The sequence below is a fragment of the Odontesthes bonariensis genome, chromosome 5, assembly GCF_027942865.1.
Source record: "Odontesthes bonariensis isolate fOdoBon6 chromosome 5, fOdoBon6.hap1, whole genome shotgun sequence".
NCBI lineage: Eukaryota > Metazoa > Chordata > Actinopteri > Atheriniformes > Atherinopsidae > Odontesthes > Odontesthes bonariensis.
This window is the reverse complement of record NC_134510.1, coordinates 24,808,574-24,832,319: the sequence shown is the minus strand read 5'-3', so window position 1 is coordinate 24,832,319 and position 23,746 is coordinate 24,808,574. Positions and strand designations below refer to the sequence as shown.

Here is a 23,746-nt window from a genome sequence, read left to right as displayed (position 1 = left end):
ATAAAATCACTTTAACTCTCTATTGAATTGAAAACAGAACAAAAACAATATTTCCAGTGTTGAAAATGAAAAATGTTATTGTTTTTTTTAAATAATTTTCTAATAAATAAATAAAAAAAAAAATAAAAAAAAATTTCTAATTTTGAATCTGATGCCAGCAAAATGATTTAAACAAGTTGGGACAGGTACAATAAAAGACTGAAAGCATACCATCACATCAAAAACATGAAGGGATGTGAAAAGAGCATCTCAGAGAAAGCGAATCTTTCAGGATTAAAAATGCGGAAGAATTCAAACTTTGAAAGACTATACATGGAAGCAAAATTCCAAAGTAAAGGGGATTTTGATAATCTGGGAACATTTCTCCAAAGAGGGTATGAGGTCTCAGGCAGCACCTCATTAAAACCAAGGCATTTCTTCTGAAATGGGAATCACTGCATGGGCTCAGGTACACTTCTGAAAACTGCTGCCAGCGAACAGAAGTCATCCCTGCATTCTCAAACACGGGTTTAAACTAAAAAAAACATTAAAAAAAGAAAATAACAAAAAAACAAAACATAGATCAACAGTGCTGCCTCCATGGCACTAAAGAGCTGAGAGACATTCCCACTGGTTATTAGCAGACAAGTCAAAATTCATCATCAGTCATGGAATAGAGGTGCATCTTCATAACTTCTACATCTTCGAAGACACCATCAATGCTTAATGATATATACAGATGTTGGAGCAGCATATGCCGCCATCCAAATGACGCCCTCCTCAGTGAAGGCCTTCCATTTTTCCAAGTCCAAATCACTGTACATTGTACATGGATTACAACAGTATGGCTCCGTAGTACAGGAGTCTGAATGGAAACTGGTCTCCCTGCCTACAGATCTGCCACCCGATGGAAACTTAATGTAGTTAAAACAAAAAGATTTGTTAAACATCTGAATCCGAGCTAAAGCAAATATTGGAAATATTCTTCTTGGAAACAGCAATTTGTAAAGCAACGCAGCAGCAAACAGGCCTCTGTATCAGCTCTTCCGAAACATCTATGTAACATATATTTGAAACATGTATGTTTAGAACCTCTATGTGGCCTACGTTTTCCACATGAGGTTTGAAATAAGAACAGCTGATCAGGTTTGGTTTATACAGATAATTTTATTTGGTGTATTTACAAACAAGCACATGCAGGATTTTGACAGTGACTGACACTAGTGGGGCACTCAACTATATGCAACAGTGGGAGACGGGAATGTCTACAGGCTACATGACACCAGAGAGAGGAGGAGCAGGATGAGAAGGAGGTTCGGAACTTATTGTTACAGTCACACGCACGCACACATGCAGTGAAAGTGCAGGATTTGCAAACACAAAGACGTGCTCACTTTCGTCGTTGCTTTCACTGCCACACGCGCAAGCGCACACTCGCACGCGTAAAGAACCCAGATAGATAGAGAGCTATTCCCTTCAAACACCTTGAGATCAATAAATACTATATCCAACCGATTAACAGCTTTCAATCAAATCATGAAAATAAACAGTTTCATGTGTCTACTAATATTCTATCTATAACTCGACATTATTTCTTATGGCATTTTATCATGATCATTACTTAGAAGTCATGAGCACTGGTTTAACTTTCTGCTACGAGACTGTCGCCACAGTGCCAGTAATCTCATGCTACATGGCACCGGCACAATAACACGAGGCAATGTTGAAGAACTGAGCTTTCCCTGATTTATCGATAGCAATGTAACATTCCTGCTGAATCAATTAGAGGTCCATAAGTGAGTTTTCATGTTGTAACTTTTTTGATCTAAGCTATTGTTTAATGCCTCTGATGTCCATCCCACTAAAATCTTGACTCCATAACAACCGAAACAGTTGAACATTTAAGCATATGCATAGTCATCGATACAAATTAAAGAAAATAAAAGACAGAAAGCAACACATTTCATATGAACGACATCAGAACCAATGTACCACTTCCACCACAATCACTATCATCAATGTCAATGATTATGATCGGCAAACATGGCAGAAAGATAAATACAAAAGCTGAGGTACGAGGTGAAGACTGGGATTTTCTCACTGCAATCATTTTCAGTTCCGATAGTATTGAACAAGAGCTGAGGATAGTTTTGTGTGGTGGTTACCATGACCACGTGGTTGGCTACAGATTGCTGTTATCCTCTATAATCGGGCGAGATATAAAGATCTTTTTATGGCATTCGCTCAAAGCATTCATGGCACATTCAAAGCATACGGTGTTTAAAGGTATGAGCTATGCCTAAGAACGTTCTGAATATTACATCAAGACAGTGTCAACACATAAAGCACCCAAGAGGGAAGATACTGGATTTCCTACTCAAACACATTTCAATTCAACCACATGATGTTTGAGGCAGGCTGCTCATTTAAGATGGGCGAGTTCATTTATCTCTAATCAATCACTCCCGCAGTGCGGTCAGTCTTCTGCCACTGCCTGTGTTTTACTATCCTCTTTCATCTTTCTATCTATCTTGGTATCAGTCTCAGTTTATTTACCTATACATATATATTTTTTTATATATTCTTATAGTCAAATGTAATAGCAGAAACATACACAAACCAGGCGAGAAAGATGAGAGGTCAGTATGGGTGAAAGGTCAATAGAACACAGATCTACACAGCTACAATTCACTACACCAACACGCAGTATGCGACAACAGCTGTGCCGCAGTACTCTTAACATGTCTTCTCCGCCCGGTAACCTGCGAGCCATGACGCTCTGGAGGTGACTGACAGCGAAGATAGCGGGGCTGCAGCCAGGCTTTTTTCGACTCTTGCTGCTGATCTTAAAGAGCTCGAATCTGTCAAAAAGTCAGCTTCTCAGAATTTTCCCTGTAATACATTTCAGATCAGTGCCTGACAGGGAGAGGAGAAATGGAGGAAAAGACATTTAAAGGGATACTTCACACAAAGATCTAAGGGCTTGTAGTGTGAAATGGTCTAAATTTGAGTCGAGTCATTATTTTACACCATCTGCTGGATTCCTGTTGCTAAAATCCATTAGTTGTGTGCTACCAAACTGGATGGATTGCACTGGCAAAAACTCCCATATGTTCATAATGGGAGAGGGCTGCAGACTATCTGATGAAAGTAAAACAGAGCAGATGGCGTTATGCGCTTGACTCAAACTGTAGGCAAGCCTGCGTGAAATATCCCTTTCAGAGTAGTGCAGCCTGACCATAACCTCTCAATAAACGCCTAAAATAAATATATATATTTTATTTATTTATTTATTCTTGTATTTATGCAGCAGTTACAGTGTCAATGTCACATGATGAGGGAGGTGTAGCCAATAGGTACCAGCCCCTCGTTGTCTCCCTGACGACAGCGAATCCAGTCTGGATCGACACCTGCCAACACCACAAGCTCCTCCCCTTTGCAGAAGCTGAGTTCCGAACCGGTTCCGCTGTGGTCACACAGCGTTCGTACGGACCTGCGGCAGAAAATCAGCTGTAGTCATCAACTTACATCCACAAACAATAACGTCAGCATATGATGAAGGACTGATGAGTCACAATTAGGATTACTCAAAGTCATGCCGGTGAGTCACCAGTTACTGTCTTTAAAACACAAGAATGATAACAGGAGCCAGAAGGGACCCTGTTTCATTTGTCTTTTTTATTAAATTATCCAGCCGTAAACTGGATCTGTCCATGCCAAGCTAAACCCACAGTATTACATTTCTTCAACTTTAATGCCAAGATATTATTCTACCCAATTTTCACAAAATTGAAAACAAATTTTTTAATCTCAAAGCAGTAGGTATATGAAAAGGTATATTTCAGAGGACAGGTCATTTTTTTTAAATGCTTTTAAAACTACATCAACATAATTAAAGCTTGTTACTGAAATTATAGCACCACCTTCTGGTTTAGTCAGTTTGGGCTACTGTGGTCTGGTTTGAGTTTGAGTTAAAAGTTTTAAATCTCTAAATGTTTGAGACAATCAGTCATTTTTAAAAGCTTTTTTAAAAATATATATATATATATATATATATATATATATATAAATATACAACCTTTCCACATAGTAACTGTGAGAAAACAATAAAAAGTAACATTCCTCCCTGCTGTTTCTTTCAGTCTCTGACAAAGCAAAGAGGAACATCCCCATTATACCTGAGTGGTCTGGGTTTGTCCTTAATCTCCAGTGTGTCAGCGTCTGGCTCCGACTCTGGCTCTGGCTCTGGCTCTGGCTCTCTTCCTTCCTGGGGCTCAGGGGTCCTTCGCAGCATGGGTGCAGAGCTGCTGCTCACCATCCGGGTCAAAGCAGTGACACCAGGAGCCAACCACTGAGAGGGGCGTCTGGGAAAGGGATGGGGAGAAATCAGACACAGACGGGGTCATACACCAGTGCAACTCAAGTAGTTTAGTTATGAGTTACAGTGTACAACAGAGTGAGGACACCTGACCAATGTCACATGAATAAAAAATGAAGTTACGCCTCAATCACAGCATCACCTCTGAACTGAACAGTCAGGTTTTTGCTATGATTGTAAAATGAAAAGCTAAATGTTAAATAGATTAAAAATACATGCAACAAACAACAACGTACCTTTAATCACAGAGATTCTAATTTGAAAAATATCATTTTAAAAAAACACATAGCATGATTTTGATGACCGACTCAGTCCTTATTGACATAAATGATACAATGCTAATTTTGGGGGGATTAAGTTAGGCTACATACTTGGCGAAGTTAGTTTTTTTCCCCCTTTAAATAATTATTTTTTTTTTTTTTAAATATCTGATTTTTTTTTTGGCATGCTTTGAATTGCTGGATATTTTTCTTCAGCCAAACTTCTGGAGACCTGGGAGTCATGTTGTCAACAGGTCTCATGATTACCTCTGGTAATTCTTTTCCCATGCTGAGCCGTGATGCAGGCTTGCTAATAGACAAGCTCCAGCATGGACAAAGTTTGGGCATTTGACCGTCTTTTTCAACATAAACATATTTCAAGTAAGGGTTTGTGAAAAAAAAAATTGACTTTACTTAAACAAAGAAAAAATACAATTCTCACAATACACTTTTGAAGTATTTGACATTTAAGTCTATAGAGGTGAGGTCATCATATTGTAAGTACAGTACTTTACAGTCAGTGGCTGACCTGGTTGGCTGTGTGTACCCAGTTGGGCTGTTGGGGCTTTTGGAGGCTCCAAAGAGTCGGCCCAGACCCCAGGGAACCTGAGTACCACCACTGACTGTAGTGTAGTCACTTCCTGCCTGGGTCTGGAGATCTGGCAGATCAGTCTTCATCTCCTCCTTTTTCACGGCAGACAGACTCAGGTCGGCCAGGTTCTGGCTCAGCCGGCCTCCCCAGCGTATCACAGCCCCCCACCCCTGCTGGATCACCTATGATTAAAACATAAATTGTAAGCTTTGCAGACTCACTCAATCGTGACTGATTAAAAACACTGAATGATGGAGCAGATGTCACTACCTGTCCTGCCTGCTGAGCAAAGCTATCCTCCTCAAGGTTCGGAGGAGGTAAATCCCCAATTTCCTTTTCCTGCACCCACAACAGCTGAGGACTTGTTTGCCCGAGAGCTATTGAAGCCTTTATAGGTGCAGCATCTGTATTTGTAGACGCCCCAGATCCTCCATTCTTTGGATTAGCCAAGGGTGACAACTTTGTATTTCTAGCTGCTGGGAGTTCTGGACTTCCAAAGTCTACCTCTGAGAGGCTCTCCATGTATCGACTTCCTGGGATTTTGGATTGGCCCTTTGTTGACAGTTGGATCCCACACTCCTGAAAGGGCGGACTGGGGATCTCTGGCCTGTAACTGTCTGGCTCTAAACGGTGGTGCTGGAAGAGCAGGTCGAGGTTGAAGGTAAGGAGGCTGAGAGGCTGCAACACGAGGAGCAGCTCCTCGAACAGAAGCTGGCAGGCAGTCAGCGACAGACGCATAAAAGAGGTGGGATGGTAATATGTCTCCAACACATCTGAGATCAAGAGAGATCACTGTTACACTACTTACTTGTTTGCTTATAGGTACAGAAAGAGATGGAAGTGTTAGAAACTTACCACTACAAGACTGAAGGTGCGACAGCCACGAATCAAGAAGCTTGGCGCTTTAGACAAAGGCAGAAAGAAGAGAATTCACAGAGGATATGTGCAAAGTAATTAGATTTCAACAATAAAAATCAATTTCAGCCTAGTAGTTTTAAGTCTTTTTGTAGTTCAAGTGTACACAATGGAAAAGTAAGAGCCAGGCTTACTTCAGTAGGCCAAGGAGGAATGCATTGAATCTTTGTTTGCTCTGTCTGAGCTGGGGCAGCTCGCTCACTCTGACTTGGAGGTTGTACAAGGCTTGGGTTTTAGGACCTTAAAAATCAGTTGGGAGGAAGAGGATAAAGGAGACGGAGAGGAAGAGAATGAACTTACAAAGGTGAGTGAAAATTGCTGCGAAGCTTGGCACGCATAAGCCGATCAATATCTGCATCCTGTTAGCTCACTTTATTCAGCATATTGGACAATGAAATCAACAAGTATTGACTTACGTGTGGGAAAAACAGACAGACACAATACCGGGTTTATCATTATCAACCAGACAGCAAAATTCTCAGAAACAATAACACCTGCTTCTTAATGTGCAAGACTCTTAGATATTTGGTAAGCTACCTGGCCTTGTTGTGGCCTGGACCAGACCCCAAGCGGAGTTTGGCCTCCTGCCTGCAATCAAATCACTCTGGTGGGGTTTCAAGCCATCGGTCAGCAAACTGTGCAGGGAGGGGCAGAAGCACTGCAGCACCAGACGGCCCAGAGATGGATTTATAGTGCTGTCTCCTGATAAAGTCTGAGGAGAGGAGAGGAAAGGAGAGGAGAATGGTGAGGGGGAAATGGGATAGGGTGAAGAGGAAGATGTGCAGTGATTGGGAGAGACAGGGGTTTGAAAAGGATGACTCAAAAGAGAGGGACAGGAGGAAAATAGGACACATAAATGGGTGTTTGAGGGAAACGTTGGGCAATGAGGGTTGACAGGATGTGAGCAGAGATGATTGGGGGGGAGTCTGGAGTTAGTTCCCAAAGAAATTGTTATGACTAAGAGATTGGGTTATCTAAAGATATTCTTGTACCTTGTTAACTGAGAAAGACTGAGGAGACACAAACAGAGTATGTAGAGTCAAAATAAGAAGAAAGAAAGAGAGCATTTTCAATGATAAACAATAAATCTAATATAGCATGACATGCAGTCACAAACACAAAATTAAAGGACATTTTTTCAGTCACTGCAAGCATTGAAATCTAACAGCTCAGAAGTGATTAACCTTTTGGACTACAGTCCGCGAAGAACCGAACTGGGCCAAGACGGCTTCCACTGCCACACTGACCGCACTGACCAGGGCTGAAGAGAAGAACATGAAAGAGTTGCCGCAGGTTTAACAGTTGCACCGCTGAACAGAGAACATGCTCGGACAAACAAACAAGCATAAACACCTTTCTTTTCCTGGAGGCACACAGAGGACAGTCCGAGACCTCTCGTTGGATGCTTCACATCCTCGCCCATCCAGGGTGTTTCTGTCGTCTGTACAGAGCCGGGGAATGAGACGCTGCGGACAGCTGACAGTGACAGCGGAGGGGCAATTACTTACAGCACAAACACAGAAAAATACAACTTCAACAGAAGCAAAATGATTCACGACTGAAATACCAGAACTAAAATATAAGTGATATCAGTAAGGGCAATTAAGCAGACGGAAGCAGATGGTGGTAGTGACAACAAACAGTGTGTGAGCACATCCTGTAAGTGTTGGTCTGCTCGGCTGAGCTTTCCACATCTGGATCCGTGATGACAACCTTCTGTCTGCATGAGAGCCAAACAGAATCCCATGCATTAACCTAGACTCATACAAATACAAACACTAACACATGGCTCATTCCATGCCAACTCATCTGAGGCTTCCACCTCGTGTCATGGAATTTCTTAGAAAAAAAGAAATGTTTGCAAAAACTTCTGTGAAGTTCATGGAATCTTGAAAACTCTGAAAGCTCCACTCTGAATACTTTGACAGTTAGAACTTTTTCTTAAACGGGAATTTGGGTTTGCAAAAAATATTTACCGTCATTGATACCTTCAAACATTCAGCAGCAGCTATTTAGTTCCTTTTGGTACATCCTGAACAACTTTCAACACAACTCTGTGAGAAATGCACATTTGTGGAGGTAAATAAAGAAAAATAACAACAACGATTTAGCTCCAAGCACCCAATTTCAGGAATATTAGGAGTAGAGCTTTGGGGTATTGCATGAGTCCATTAACTTAACAGACATTTTCCCATTAAATTTTGCCAAGAAAATCCATGACATGAACAAAGAGGCTTTAGGTGAATTTGGGTGAAATGGTCCACATACTTACAATGAGCAAAAGTGAACAGAGGAGAAACTGCAGAGCTGGAAACAAATAACTGTCGGAGCAACCACTAGAATCAGGTTGGGGGGGAAAATGACACACATGTGCATCGGGCAGGTGCTGTGTGCACTCTGAGGTTTATATAAATGGATTTATATAAACTTGTTAGATAATGCAGAGAAGTAAGTAATGAACAGGGGGCTGTGGACTTTAATTACTGCACACATACATTTATCAGTAAAAAGTCACTCTTATCATTATTTGTCATATACCATCGAGGGTTATGCTTTGTATGAAACGCGTGTGTCCATTTCAACACACCATGCAAAAAACAAGACAAACACAACAAGGAGACAGAGCAGACAAGACTGACACAAACACACACAGATAGAGAAGAACAAAGAGAGAGAGTGATGAGAGTGACTCTAGACACCCTGTGACAGGAACAGCTGTTCCCCGTCTGAAGGCCCTTTGCAGATTTGAAAGGACAGCGTAGATAACATATATCAGATGACCTACAGGGAGTAAACTTCTGATGTAAAAAACATGTGGAGTTACACCGTTCTTTCAAATCTGTAAATCTGCAGGGCTGAAAAAAGAAAAAAAAAAGGCCACCCTCTCCAGAGAGGACAACGACAGAAACAGACAGCAAGACAGGCAGACACGCAAGCAAGATGTCAGTCCAAGAAAGAGTATGTAGAATGTAGGGAAAGAGAGAGAAATCTTACTCGCCACGTGTGACTGCGGAGGAGCCTGGTAGAGTTTTGGGGGTAGGGGGGGCGCCCCGGGCGGTATAGGAGGGTAGAGGTTTGGATAGTAGAGGGGAGCAGCTAGGGCAGGCAAGGTGTGCGAGCGGGGGAAAAGCGGGGAACTGAGGCAATAGCCTGCTGCGCCAGGAGGGGGAGCTCCAGAGCGCTGGGGTGGGGAGAGGGCTCCGATAGGTGAGAGGCGAGGAGGTGCACCCCGGTGAAGAGGGCAGTTCTTAGGGTGGTACAGGTAATAGGTGGGGAGAGGAGGGAGCTCTTTGGATGTTCTGGCTTTGGTGCTGCTACCGTCTGCATGTGAGCACTTCTTTGAGTACAGTGAATCCACAGCATCTATGCTGTCTGAATACGTCATCATAACGTCTATATTCTTATACGGCGTGGTGCAACCGGGCGCCTCAGTGCTACCACTAACAGGTCTGTCAGACTTAGTGTAGGTGTCCGCCAACTTCTCTGAATCACCGCTGTAAAGAGAGTCGAAATTACCGATGGAGTCGGACGCAAAGTCCCTTTTGTTGATTTTGGAATCGTCATATGCCGAGAGTGTGTTCTGCTTAAACATATCCCCATAGTCACAAAGAGAGTCTGCACCACAATCAGCCAGAGACTCATCTCTGTGTATACAAGCCGAGCTGGCAGCAGGGGCTCCTTGTGCGTAGCTGTGTTTGTCTGTGGATTCTCGGCCTACATGGCTACGAGGCCTGGGATCTGCAAGGGGCTGTGAGTTACAGAAGCCTGGGCGAAAGGGAGGGAGGGTAGAGTGCAGGAAGTAAGGCTGGGAGGACCGGGCAAGGGAGAGTGGGGGTGAGGAGACTGTTTAGTTTAAGGGGAACAAAGGCCAAAAATTGTCAAATCAAGGAGTGGAGAGGGTAGACGCATAAGCAAAGTCATATGAGGGAGCAAAGCGGAGCCATGGACAACCAATGGAAGCAACCGGGTGGGATGGATAGGTGAGGAAGATGAGGAAGATTAAAGTAAGAAAATGTGGCAAAGAAATGGGAAGGAGAGAGAGATGCAGAAAATGTTAGTGTCAGTTGAGAGAAATATGTACATTCCTGAGAGTATTCCAGCAGAAACTGTCATCATGTAACACCATGCAGTAATGCTGTATTTCAACAAGACTCACAGTTACACATTGACAGTGCATGGAAGTCAATGGAGCTGATTAATGAAGAGCACTACCAATAGGGTCTCATCTAAGAGGGAACTGATAAAACAGAAAATGATACATTGGCTATAAAAGAGTAACTGCTGAGCAGTCTCACAGTAGATACTCTCAGACTGAGAGTAAATCAGATGTGTTTTTAAATCACATATCAAGAAAAGAGTGTTCACAAGGTATGTCCAGAATTCGACAATCCATCTACAAAGCTTGCTGTGGTGATAACATAGGTGTCAGTAACTACCACCAGCAGTGAGTAGAGGATGGACGGAGCCTCTCATCTGACTAATGAAGCCAACGCTGATGTATCTTAAACCTGAATTCTATCTAAAGGCCAAGAGAAACCAACTTTGTTTAGAAGTCTATATCAAACTGCTTCTCCCTCGATTTGTGATTTCAGTTAACATTTTCTTTATTAGCTTATGGTCTTAATCTGCACTTTCATGTTTTATTAGAGTGTGACGGATGTTTTATGAGCTAATGGTCCCATTTAGAGTAAAAGCTGAAGATAAAACCAGGGTGCGCTTTAGGGCAGCACTTTATTGTGATTGACAAGCTGCCACCTTGCATTAGACTGCATTATGTTCATTTAGCAGATTCTTTTGTCCAAAGTTAAGAACAGACTAGGTCCGGGGGGGGTTTGGGATCAACCAGCATCCTTCCAATTGATAGATATCCACTCTCCACCTCGGGCTACAGCTGAGGGTAACTTTGTTTATAGCAATCTGCAACTTTATCACTAGATATCTCTAAATCATACACACTTGGGAGTTAGAGTTTCACTGGCAGGTCTGAAGAGCACAGCGCTTTAAAAGAACATTAAAAGAAACTGAAACTTACAAGCTATTAAGTAAGTAAAAGACCAAGGTGGCGATGGCAAAATGCTGAACTTAAGGTTTCAAACTGAAGTCCACAAGCCAGTGGGTGTCAAAACGGGGGCTACATCTGAATATTTTTTTACACAGTCTCTTGTAACTACAGTTGTGACACAAATTTCCAGCAGCTGGTTCTTCCAGAATTGCCTGTGAAAACATCTCCTCCCCAAAATGCCAGCAGAATCTGGAGTCCACTCTTCACTGCCATTGATCTATTTTGCTCTGTCAGGTTGTCAAAGATGCAAAAGACACTTTGAAATTGATTTAAGCAGAAACAAGCATCAACACGTCGGTAGAAATCCAATCACAGTTCAAACTACTATCTGGTGTGCAAAGATTTAATTTGTTTTTTTCTTTTCCTTTTTCGCTTCCCAAAATTAGTCTGAATACAGTCTCGATCCACCAGAAAATAATTATTTTATCTGGCAATCTGAACAAGGTCTTTCTTTCTAACGTGCTGATCGTGGTTAAAACCCCACAGAAAAACATAGTCATCATATGGAGTACATCTTCTCCATTACAATCTGCTTTCACTTTCTATTTCCTAAATATAACGAGCATATCAAGGCAATATTAAATATGTGACACCACGATGAAAACAAATATGTGTTGTACTTCACTGCAGTGCACACTACCATCACCTTGATTATCCCACTTCTCTGCCTTTGTTTTCTACCCCTCTCTGGCTTCCTCGTCTCTACCACCCCTCCTCCTCTCTCCACCAGTACAGCAAACAGTGTAATGCTGAGTCAGTCGACAGGCAGCAGAGTACTGCCTGTTCTTGCTTAAACACCGGGCCTTCCTCTGTGGACATTCACTGAGTGCCACCACATTTTTCAGCTACCTTAGCGGCTAGAAAAAGAGCTAGAGAGGAACCATACCTTGTTTAGGATTGAGCTGTCTTTGAACTGTAGTCAACACATGATACTTCCTATTTTCTTGACGCAGGCTCTCTGCAATTGGCCCATGTGCTAAAATCCACCCCTTGGGCCCTTAAAGGTGTACACACCCTTTCCTGGTTCGTTCCCTGTACCTCACTTAATCGCTTTTGGGGGAAAGAATTGCTACATTTAACCTACCAATTCGTTTGAGTTAAATAATGATTAAGTATGCCAAAGTAGTCACACCTGTACCAGAGGAATATTTCACAGATCAAATTAACTTTAGCCTGAACACTCATCTAACCTTTTCTGGACTCTGACAGTCTAAACCTGAGTTTCTGTGTGGCTTACTGCAGCACTGCATTAGATAAGTAACTTGATCTGAGCTATCTCTACTACTTTAGGGTGGAGGAGGCAGGGAGGAGGCAGGATAGACAGGAAGCATATAAACATCCTAAGGCTGATTGGATCTAAAACCAGTATAACAGCAGAGAGATGGAGACTGCAGGAGATTTTTGGGACACAAAGACAGAAAGAAATGAGACGGTAGGGAAAAAGAAAACTTAGAGATACAAGGAAAATGAGGGAGGGAAAGGATTCCTCAGCAGGATCTTTATGGCCCCCTCCCCTCAGTATGAAGACCTGATGAATAATTTAAACTGGCTGTGATGACATCATAACCAGTGCTGGAAATACTGGCTGGAAAGTCTCCAACCTCCACCATCTCCTCATATTACCATTACTAACCTCATTGTTGTTCCTTTTTTCTCTCTCTCGCTTCAGTTCTGAAATCACTCTCTTTTTATGCCTCATCATCAAGCATCCATCATGCACCATCCCTTTCTGTGACTCACGTTCGCCCTCCATCTATTTGCACTCACTCCATGTATCATTACCATTAATGAGTCTACCCTTCCATGCCTCCTGATTTTCGGTTTCTGTCTCTTGCACAGTCTGAGGATATTATGTGTGCATGAGTGAGGAGATGAGCAGCAGTACTGTCTGTTTTTATCTATCTGTTCCAGCTTTTTGTAGTTATTTTGATTTAATTTCTCTCGACATAAAGGTACCTACATTTTGTTAAGAATTAAACTGGCTTATTAATTACATGAAGAATCATCATTAAAACCATACTCACCTGTAATTCTTGATTCCAAAGTCCTTCCTCCATCAGCCCGCCCTCTCACCTCCACCTTCTTCTTCTCTTCTTTTTCCTTCTCTTCCATTTCCTCTAGTTTAACTTCTTCACCCTCCCACTCTCTGCCCATGGTCAACAGGCTGCTGTTACTGATGGAGCAGCCAATCTGTGATGGGCACAGCTCTAGTTTTCCACCCTCCTTGTCAGCTCTCCGGAGCATCTCCTTCAGGGCGTCCATTGAGGTGAGGGCTGGCGGCGGCTGCATGAAGAAGGCCTGAGCCTGTGAGGTGTACTCCCACTGGCTGCCATCGCTGTCTGTCTTCTCTCTTCTCCACTTCAAGTTGTAGAGTATATCTGGATCGGGTGTGATAACCGTGGGGTCAGGCTCAGGTTCCCTGATCACCTTTGTCAGAGGGGAACTGCTCTTGTTGCGGAAACGGAGCTCTTTAAAGGTTGTAACCTTTGGAGCTGAACCTGGAGTTGAACCTGATGAACTGAGCTTCTTCTGGCTTTCTGTGAGAGATTTTCTCTTTTCGATGGGTGGCAGCTGTGGTGGAGCGTCACATTCAGGTGTGAATGCAATGAGCCAATCAAAGCGCTCTGGTTGCTTAGAGTTGGCAGACAAAGTGCTGACTTTAACTGGTGGCAAAGAAGGGGGAATTGGTGGTAAGGGGCGAGGAGGAGGAGGAGGTGGAGGTGAATCTGGTAACTCAGTGGGATAACAGAAAGTCTCAATGCTTGTATTTTTCACTTTAGTTTCATGTGTATTGCTAAAACTGGGGCAGTAGAAATGGTCAGCTGTAAAACCAGTGTTCCTCTTCCTTCTTCTTGCCATTTCAGTAAATGAAGTGGTTCTTTGTGCGTCTTTGCTCTCCTCTTTCTTTTGGCCTTCTTCGGCTGTATCTGCTTTTTGATCTCGATCAAACCTCCATCCATCTCTGCCTGTGTCAGGTTCAATCACCTCCACCCTGTCTTGCAATCTGAACTCCTGTGACTCAAGAGTACTAGACGTAATGCGATTTGCTCCATCTTCTTCATCCTCTAACCTCCCGACGCAGACACCAAGCTCTGGGCTGAGTTTGAGGAGCTCGGCTTGGGTCAATCCAGCGAGCATAAGTAGCTTACGAATCTCTACATCCAATGCATGGAAGGAGGGAGGAGGAGGCAAGGCAGGTGGAGGTGGTATGGCGGGTGGAGAGGAGGAAGAGGTAACTGAGATAACAGGTGGGGGAGGCAGAGGTGGAGGGCGTGTGGTGGGTGGTGGAAGGGACAGGGGGGTCTTTTCCTGTTCAGCTTGAAGAGCAGCGAGACGCTGCGCTTCCTTTCTAGCAAGGTGTCGTCTTCGAGGAGGAGGGATAGGAGGGGTTGGGGTGGGAATAGATGGAGGTGGAGAAGGAGTGGTATAGAGGGTGAAGTAAGGGACTGGCTTAGAGGCAGGGAGAGGAGGAATGGATGGTGGAGATGGAGGAAGGGGTTTCTCACATCTAAAAGTGGTAAATGTGGGGGATGAGGAGTTTGGAGAGAAAGTAGACAGTGTGGGCGAAGTGGTGACAGCCATGGAGGTCGTCTCTCTGCTGATGTTTATGTAGGTGTGGAGGTCAGAGCTCACACTGGCGTGACGTGCTGGAGGTTTAGGGGGTCTGGGTGGCGGCTCGATGGGGGATGGGATCAGGGAATCTGGAACTAGAGGATCATCGCAGTCTGATGGAGCCGTAAGGTCGACCCCAGCGTCCGAAAACTCCTGAGAATGTCCCATTCCTCCACTGTGGGTTTTGTACAACTTCCAGGGAATGTCGATATTGCCCATTTCATCCATGACGTCTTCTAGATTCCGCTCCTCCAGATCTTCAAGATCAAATCCCTTCTCGTGAAGTCTGGCAATATAGGCCAGTTTTACTTCTCTGTTCACCTTTTCCAGACGATCCAGGTGATCTATCCGATCCCGCAGAACATCCCAGTGTTGTTCCCCTTCCAGATCCCAACGAGCAACTTGGATCACCTGGCTGAAGCGTTCCATTTTCCCAAACTCCCCTACTGACTCTAGAAAGTCGAGCAAACCTAGTTTGGTGACCTCAGAGTCACCTTTGACTCCTAAGTAGTCAGGAGAAGGAGAGTCGAGCACAGATGGGTAGCCCTCATCTGGGGAGCAAGGAGCAGTTGGGGAGTATGATGGTAAGGAAAAGGGATTTCGGCTAAGAGGAAGGGATGGAGGTGAACGTGCAGGAGGGGCTTGCATAAGAGAGTGATTTTTGGGGGCCAGAGCAGCAGACAGATCGTCCTGTTCGTGGGAGGAGCAGATGGAGGCGGATTGATCTGCGTAGTCAGACTCCAGATCGGAGCAGGAGCTGATGGAAGTGGAGGATGAAGAGGTAGAGGAAGAGAGGGACAAGTCCAAGAGGGAGGGGGGGCAGTCGCAGCACGAGGGCACCAGGGTGTCATCATCATCATCATCATCATCATCATCATCATTGTCAGCCTCCTCTTCATCATCATCAATTTCAATATCAGCACTGCTCTCTTCGTCATCATCTTCCTCCTCTATCTTTTTCTTGTTGTCTAGATCAGCTCTTTCATCTGCATTCTTCTCTTCTTTTTCCAGATTGGCAGCAGGGTGAGCAGAGGGATCCATCTGGGCCTGAGCTTGTGATGGAGGCTGTTTTTTGGCCCCTGTCCCATCATGCTTTTGGGGCAGCGGGGCCGGAGGAGCGGGTAGCTGCAGCTGCTGTCTGAGGGAGATGGTGTTGTTGTTGTTGTGGTTATGGTTGAACATGCTGTTGTTGTCCTGCGGCGAACGTCCATCGCAGCACAGACACGGGAGGCTCGGCTCGTTGCAGTTCGGATCAAGAGGGAGAACAGCGGGGAGCGGAGGAGGAGGACAGGCTGCGGGTGCCCTCTTGGTTGTTGTCGTTGCACGAGCACTCTTAGGCTTGGGTTTAGCTGCTCTGGAGATGGCAGAAACCTGTTTTTGTGAGCTCAGCCTGGACTGGATAACTGGAGCTCGAGGCTGCACACCCACCCTGGTTCTGGAGGGAGCAGCAGGGCCTTTAGTAGCCCGCCGTGGGGAGGATTTGGTGATCGTGTTCATGTTTTTATCCTCCCTCTGAACTCCGGTGCCAAGGGACTTTGGTCCCGCCAAGGTACTGGTCCGCCTGTTGACGTCAAAACGACGTGGCTTTGGAGGCTGAGAGGAGGACTGCATTGTGGGAATGGGGCTCTATAAGACTGTGTAATATTTCTGTTGCTATAGAAACAAGTTTTGTAAAGGCTGGACCGATCCAAACTATGACGCACCGTGACAGTCACATCTTGGCTTTACTCCCAAGATCCTGCAACATCAAAGGAAACACACAGTTAATAATGACTACGAGAAAACCCTGCTCATCAAAGACCAGCATGTTGGTCTACACGGTTTCATTTGAAATCCTTGAAGTGTAACCATCTTCTTGACAATTCATTAAAACTCAGGTGCATTGACGGTTTTCTGTTTTATAATGATCCCCACCCAGTTCCTGACAGATCAGCTGATACTATTATTTATTTAGTAAATGGTTAGAAAATGAGTCATGAATCAGTTGACCATTTAAATTGCAAATATTCCAAATACTCCTGGATCTTTCATCGCAAATGTGAATATTATGTTTGTCATTATGTCAGTGAATAGCATATCTTTGAGTTTTGAGCATTTAAAAACTGAACCCATTCCTTGAGGAACTTTGTTGCTCACCTTTTTTTTTCTCTGACAGAGCAGACAAACGGTTTTATTATATAATATAATCGTCTCTGCAAGATTCCTGTGCACCTTGTTTCTGTCTTTTTTTTCCAGATGCTATCAAAGTACTCAAATTCAAACAGGCACACAAGGCATGATTCCCTGTGCTAATAATTTTCCGCTAATTCATCTGTCACTTATCATCTGTTCGCTCAGCTTCACTGGTATTCATGAGTTTACAGTAGTCGCTCTGTGTCCATCTGTGCCAGTCCATCATTGTTACAAGCTGACAAGACGCACAGAGATCTGCATCAGAAGAAAGAAAGGAGAAAAAAAAAACATCATACCTGAAGCGATCACTGCACATAAAGCACATTTATCTGGAGCATGAAATTATCAGCACTGAGACCGCCTTTTTAAAGCTCATACGCCGAGAGCTATTGCTCATGTATTCCTCCACAGTGCCCTTCACAGTACTGGAATATAAATCCCTCAAGCAACCTGTCTCCACTGGGCCTTTGTCGGAATGTCGTGAAATCAACCAAAAAAAAAAATAAAAATACTCATACATATACTCATATGTATTTAACCCGTCCTGAGCACAGTGTTGAACCTTGTTTGCATTGATCTCACAGAGCCGATGGAGACAGGGGTGGATGGGTGGAGGAGAGGAGGAGGAGGGGGGGGGGGGGTATCTAACCGCATCGCTCTGATACACAGGCCCAGACGCCCCATTTATAACTCAAATACAACGCTACATATTACACCCGGATTCAGATTAAAACAGACGTGAATCACACTTGCATATTTACACATTTATGTCCCACGACATGTTATTGGCAATAGCGGAATTTCGTGGTTTTCAACCTACGCAGCCTCCGTGTGGAATCAGACTATTTTTTACACGACTCGTTCATGCGGGTTCGCTTCTAAACAAATGATTTACACATACACATCACACAGCTTATCACATTTGACTCACGAGCAGATTCAGGTAAAGATGGATGAAGGTCTCCATCTCCTCGGGCTCTCTCACATCCCAGTCCGTGAGGATGTGGATCTGCTCGACGTTAACAGCCTCAGCATCTGTCCTCTCGCGAGGTTGCACCAACCCCCCACCCCCGCCCTCCCTCGTTTCAACTATACCGCACCCCTTGTTTGCCATATCACAGACAGTTTGCTTTTTTAATAATCTTTCAGCTTCATCTTCTTTAATTAGTGTTGAGTGTTAACATGATGAGTCCAGCTTCCGTTCTTGTATTTAATCGCCGCAGCTCCAAGTGTGTCGTGGCCTTATTCCACATTTGTTAACTTGTGTACACACTTCAGCCTTCTATGTGTGCTATGTGAGGTGGTTTTCAGTCGTGATTAATCTTCAGACTCAAGTGAATTGTGGAGCTCAGGAAATGTCAAGAGAAATGATCATTTTCCACAGTCAGAGCAGGTGTTACCCATCCCTTAGGTCCATAATTCAGACACCACAGATTTACATAGACACAAACAGGACACATAGAATATTGAGCATAATTTATTTATTAAAAGTAATAACAACTAGGACAGTTCAGAGTCTATAGCATCAGTTTAAAAACATCTGGTATATGGATGCATCCATTATACATCTATCCTTTTGTACACAATCAAAACATAAGTCTTTGCTTTACAAGTATTTTCAAAATATTTACCATGCCAGGAAATTATTCAGGTCAGGTAAACAACGAGGCTAAAATCAAGCCATGTCTGATTTGTTCCAAAGCACGTATAGTATGCAGCCTGTTTAATAAATAGCAAACGCAGTATAACAGAGACAGCCTGTTCGACAATTACAGCTTCATAGTTCTGTTGACGCTAGTCGTTCTAAAAAAAAAAAAAAAAAATTAAAAAAAGCATTGATTTTTTTTTCTTTTTTTTAAGAAAAAAAAAAACTAAGGGAAAATTAGATTTGGCCAGCATATACTTAAAAAGGTAACCAGACTGGTGTTCAGGGTTTGAAAGATTTCCAAATGCGCTGTACTTAATGGCTATGATACACTTTAATAAGCCACATGATTCCCTCACTTGCTCCTCTTGTATATTTTCTTGGCAAAATTGAGGAAGATTGAGTGAGGAAGGTTCTGAGCGTGATTAGCGATGAGCTTCTGCAGCCGCTGGTAGCTCTCCTCTTCATATTCCTGATAAAGGGTTTGCATTTGCAGGGTGTTGTACAGTGCCTTGACCTTCGCCACGCTGGCTTCATCACTGCGCCCGTAACAAGCCTGAGGAGGACATGAAAATGACATCATCTTTAAAAAAAAAAAAAAAAAAAGCGAGTGGTTAAAGTGCCACACTTCAAAAGGCGGGTGGCAGAAAACGAGCTCAACCTAGACTCCAGAGTTTAGACAGACTACTAGATTATAAAACAACGGAAAAATGCTGCAGTAAAGGTCTGACTATGGAAACACATACTCTGATGTTCACAAGTTCCAGTCATTTATCCTTTGTAATGGTAATCTGTCCACTAAAATTATAGCTCGGGAAAATAAGGACTTTTATTTTCCCCTCAATGCTTCATATATTATTCTTGTTCAGTCCAATTAAATCATGAATGGTCTCGAGTGTAGGAAACAGTCTGCTTCTATTGGAGAAAAAGAGGAAAAAAAATGTTTTGAAGAACAATAACTTTTGAAAAAAAATACTCGATCTATATTCCGCCTGTTGAGAAAACCAGGAGGCTATCAGTTTGATGGACAGCCTTTGGTATACGGCTGACTACATCACTGATGTTACCTAGGACGTGCAAAGAGGCATGTATTTGTCTTTCCAACAACAGCCTGAGAGCCACAACCCAACAGAAACTTTCTGATCATGAGGTGAGGGGAGGCGATGGCTGGTAGTGGGTAAAGCTGCTGTTCTTTAGATTAACATACAGCAGCAATTCAAGCTGGGATTTGTATTAATATTAAAAAGTCAGGCTACAGACTCATTGTAATCACTTGTGCAGCCAAAGCAGCTCTCAACAACCAACAAAACAGCTGGCCTGGAAACTGGTGAGAAGGCAAACCTTTTTGTACTGCTTGGCAAATATTCAGCCCCAGCTGCAGAATAATGTTTGTTAGAGGAGCCAAGTAAACAATCTTACCATGATCTGTCGCTGCGCCATGAATGTTAAAACAAGCCTTGCTCCTTGAATAGGGATAGCATCAAAGCGGTTCAACAGAAATGGGAAACTCACCTCCAGTTCTGCTTTCTGCTTGGGAGTCATGACTTCCTGGGCTTTTACCACCAGCCAGCTGCATTTGTTGTCCTGGATGTCTGTACCAATCTTTCCAGTCACAGCAGGGTCACCGTAACAGTCCAAGTAGTCATCCTGAAATCGAAATGCGCTGGATGATTATCACCACAGCAGCAGACTCATCTGAACATTGATTACGATGTGAGAAAGTCTGGTTTATCATCACCCTGATGATGTAAAACAGTAATCACCTGTATTTGGAAGAACTCCCCCATCTCAAGTAAAATGTGTTTGGCATTGTTGTGTTCTTCCTCACTGCTGATTCCAGCCTGCAGAGGGAAGGTGCAGCAGGTGTGAGATCGAACCAACGCTGTTACTTTACAGGCCCACACTGCCGCAGCGCAGCTGTGCAGTTCACTACCATCCTTTACCATTGTGCAGAGTTTAGAGTTCATCATACTCACCATGTACATCGCCGACGCCACGGGGAGGTAGAACGAGTAAAAGGCAGTCTTGTATTTCACTATAGTTTTATACCTAAAAGAACAAAAAGAAAGTAGTTAAAAAAAACAATCTGTGATCATTTACATTTGAAACTTCTTTATTGAGTAAGTGTTTCTTCATTTTAAACACCCCTCCTCTTTTCACCTTTCCATTGTGAATCTGCTGAGGTCAATCTGACCAGGCGGAGCAGTGATGAGGTCCAGAGTCTGACCAAGCTCTGTCTGGAAAGTGGTCTGAAACACAGAGAAGAAATTAAACACTGTATCTTTAGGTTTAAAGCTTTGGGCTGAACAATACATGCAACGCATCCCCCCCCCCCCCGAGTTAGGTATGCGTTTGTTTTATTCTGTACTCTTGCACCATCGCAGTTTACCACACTTGGTACGATCAGGAGTTTTTTGCTGGCTTCGTCTGCCATTGTCAAAGAAGTTGCAAAACATCTCAGTCTCTTTATCTAAATGAAAAGATGTGGGAGGGGTATGTTACATTTTTGAAAATCCAAGCCTACGGAGGGCTGAAAATCCCCACCAAACTTTAACTTGTTTCCATTAAAAAAAAAAAAAAAAAGGAAACATCTTACATGTACAGCGCACATGGTGATCTCACAACTTCCTTGTTTTGGTTAAAGCAAACTCAGGTCCATTTGCATGGTCAGTATTGATCACTCGATCTGGCTTGACAGTTGCCAATTAAAATCAAACAATTAAACCTAAACCACTTTAAAAAAAAAAGAAGAAACAAAAAAGGGGGATCTTGATCTGTTATTGGTGTGAAACAAACCAACCACAGGATTTTATTATAATGAACATATGATTTCAAATAATTAAAAACAGATAAATCTGTCTGCTAATCATGAGATACGGTCAACAAGTCGATCTCAGAGTGATCTGCATGAGTCAATCACATCTTTAGGCATAAAAGCATGATATGAGCATCCATTTCTTTGTTGGTATTTGACACATGGCGGAAGCCGCACCTTCCCTGAGATCAGGCTCGGTTTCTGCACTTGCGTATGACACCCCTCCCCCCAAGTATTGTGACAAACTCAAAACACCTTTGAAATAGCTGCTTTACAAGGACCAAGCCTTACTTCATTAAATAGCTCCAGCAAGTGGACGTAGTAAGGCTGATCCCTGCAGTGTCGCCGCAGTACTCTGTAGATTGACCCCTCCACAAGAACTGCATCATTGATGGCGTCGAGACCTATTCCATCCTTTGGAAAAGAAAAAAATGACGGGAAAGATTTACGCGGGAAACACCTTCAATAGGGAAAATGCATAAATTACAACGCTACAAAAAGAAATATATTAGTCTCTCTTTTTCTGGAATACATCAAGTCACACCTTCTTGTACCAGCAGGGCTGTCCTCTCCGAGTCACAGATCCATCCATGATGTCATCTGCCATGAGGAAAAACGCCTGAAGCTGCAAGAATTGGAGACATAGTGGCAACACTGAAAATCATAAAAAATAACACTCTTGCAAAGTGTCTTTGCACCAGTAAGTGTGAGTATGTACTTTTAGTTGTACACTGAGCTGCACAGAACAAGTACTTTCAATCCTTCAAACAACCAACCTGAACCTTTTGGAGTGAGATAGCATGAATTAGTGGGTGAAAAAAAAAACCCAAAAAACATAGCCTCATATCAAATCACATTTAGTGCCAGGCAACTTATTCTTCAACTAGTTTCTAAAGAACATTTAGTTAATTTATTAGAAGATAACCCAACAATCTCCTTTTCTCTGTCTCAGTAGTCTTAACCCTTCTGCTCCAATCTTTCCAAACAGAAACAGTTAAGAGGAAATACTGCAACTAAAGTTATTAACAGTTATTCTTTCTTCTTTTTTTACAGTGAAATACCATGAATTTGGAGGATACGAGTTGCGCCAGGCAGGCAATAAACGAGCATTACTGGCTTAACACTGTGAAACAAGACATGTCACCAAATCCTCACTATCTCGATGCACCAGCCGACCATCAGAGCCCGCTGCACCGTGTCCTGTGCGAGCTTCGAGGGTGGAAGCAGCTCCCGCAGTGAGCCAATCACCGACAGTCCTCGGTTCTTTTTACCTCCTGGGACGTTGTACACCATAATCTGAAGTAGAAAATGCACATGTGAACCACATCACACAGTTGCGGGGTAGTTGCGGAAACTCAGCAAGACAAACACACACCTCCTTTAGTCTGTTCAGTGCGTCGGCCAGTCCAGGATCCTGAAAGTCTGTCAGCTCAGTCACCAGCTCATCAAACTGCGCGTCAAACAGCTGAGAGTCCGACAGCGACGGCGTTTCGCTTTGCGTCCCATTGCAAACAAGGTCTCCCTGGAGAGACGAGGTGCACAGCTTTAAAGCAGGACTTTTCAATTTAGGCGGATACTCTGTCAGCCACTTGGTCCGGAATAGTTTAGGGGCCTTAAAAACGCAGCTTAGCAGGCGCCTCATTCTGCAACTACGGTGCAAATCTCCTCACTAAACACAGAGCCTGGGGTCAAGCTTCTCACACCCAACCAGGGACTAGTTGCAGAAATGAGGCAACATAACGGTAGTATCTTGTTCCGGTTTAGGAAAACTCCCTGGCTAGCTAAATTATCACCCTCATTGTCCACTTAGCTTAGTGTGAGGATTATGGTAAAGATAAATATTCTTACAAGTTCCTTGCTACGAAAGGAAGCGTTAGCTGACATTAACTGATATAGTTATCCTACCTGTGCCTGTCCCAGAGGTAGCTATAGCGTAACAAACCAAACATATTTTATATTCATTTACACTTCTTTACATACCATAATGACACTGTCTTCTTATTCCAAACAGCACGAAGTAATTCAGCAAAATCACCAGATTTTTTCTTTTTACTTCTTATTGTCAAACTGAGGTCTTTGAACGTTTCTTGAAACCAGGATATACAAACTGTAGTTCGCTAGCGAAACCCTGCCGGTTTTAAATTTGGCATCCCGGACTAAATGTCCCAGCATTCCTTGCAAATAGGCGGGGCTACTAGAGGTTCCATTTGACATCGAGAGTTTTCATTGGTTGTTTACATCGAACCAGGATGGGCTTTTATACCCGTCAACCAATACGATTTGAGAGGAGGCGGAGTTTAAGTGGAGTGGTGGGAA

The 23,746-nt window shown here is 43.4% G+C and overlaps 2 protein-coding genes across 7 annotated transcripts; both read right to left on the bottom strand.

Annotated features, from left to right (window-relative positions):
• Positions 1 to 1,126: 1,126 nt before the first annotated feature.
• On the bottom strand, positions 1,127 to 18,004 carry rusc1 (RUN and SH3 domain containing 1). Of its 5 annotated transcripts, XM_075465578.1 has the most exons (14): positions 17,902 to 17,996; positions 16,935 to 17,225; positions 13,211 to 16,536; positions 9,119 to 9,967; positions 7,478 to 7,600; positions 7,309 to 7,385; positions 7,117 to 7,134; positions 6,662 to 6,836; positions 6,259 to 6,364; positions 6,065 to 6,111; positions 5,480 to 5,982; positions 5,147 to 5,391; positions 4,158 to 4,343; positions 1,127 to 3,472 (listed from the first exon to the last, which is right to left on the bottom strand). In XM_075465578.1, the coding sequence occupies exons 3-14, from the start codon at positions 16,407 to 16,409 to the stop codon at positions 3,307 to 3,309; spliced, it is 5,694 nt and encodes a 1,897-aa protein (XP_075321693.1). In that variant the 5' UTR covers positions 16,410 to 16,536; positions 16,935 to 17,225; positions 17,902 to 17,996; the 3' UTR covers positions 1,127 to 3,306. The 5 variants fall into 5 exon arrangements, with proteins under 5 accessions (XP_075321693.1, XP_075321692.1, XP_075321695.1 ...); XM_075465577.1 differs by lacking the exon at positions 16,935 to 17,225 and having other exon boundaries at positions 17,902 to 18,004; XM_075465580.1 differs by lacking the exons at positions 7,117 to 7,134; positions 16,935 to 17,225 and having other exon boundaries at positions 17,902 to 18,004.
• Positions 18,005 to 18,434: 430 nt separating this feature from the next.
• Positions 18,435 to 23,535, bottom strand: LOC142380073 (farnesyl pyrophosphate synthase-like). Of its 2 annotated transcripts, XM_075465576.1 has the most exons (10): positions 23,411 to 23,535; positions 22,806 to 22,952; positions 22,586 to 22,726; positions 21,975 to 22,055; positions 21,722 to 21,844; positions 20,776 to 20,864; positions 20,592 to 20,664; positions 20,379 to 20,456; positions 20,128 to 20,262; positions 18,435 to 19,171 (listed from the first exon to the last, which is right to left on the bottom strand). In XM_075465576.1, the coding sequence occupies exons 1-10, from the start codon at positions 23,411 to 23,413 to the stop codon at positions 18,971 to 18,973; spliced, it is 1,071 nt and encodes a 356-aa protein (XP_075321691.1). In that variant the 5' UTR covers positions 23,414 to 23,535; the 3' UTR covers positions 18,435 to 18,970. The 2 variants fall into 2 exon arrangements, with proteins under 2 accessions (XP_075321691.1, XP_075321690.1); XM_075465575.1 differs by lacking the exon at positions 23,411 to 23,535 and having other exon boundaries at positions 22,806 to 23,318.
• Between the last annotated feature and the right edge of the window lie 211 nt (positions 23,536 to 23,746).

Bases quoted from the DNA above. Each gene is read 5' to 3' on its own strand.
- rusc1 (XM_075465577.1), bottom strand. From the start codon at position 16,409: ATGCAGTCCTCCTCTCAGCCTCCAAAGCCACGTCGTTTTGACGTCAAC. The intron at 7,386-7,477 runs GTGTTTATGCTT...TCTTCTCTTCAG, and splicing joins GTGCCTCCAGGAAAAGAAAG to CCCTGGTCAGTGCGGTCAGT. The intron at 6,365-6,661 runs GTAGCTTACCAA...CTGATTTTTAAG, and splicing joins CCAGGCCACAACAAGGCCAG to GTCCTAAAACCCAAGCCTTG.
- LOC142380073 (XM_075465575.1), bottom strand. From the start codon at position 23,072: ATGAGGCGCCTGCTAAGCTGCGTTTTTAAGGCCCCTAAACTATTCCGG. The intron at 20,865-21,721 runs GTAAGGCTTGGT...TCTGTGTTTCAG, and splicing joins TGCTGGAGCTATTTAATGAA to ACCACTTTCCAGACAGAGCT. The intron at 20,263-20,378 runs GTGATTACTGTT...TTTCGATTTCAG, and splicing joins GGGAGTTCTTCCAAATACAG to GATGACTACTTGGACTGTTA.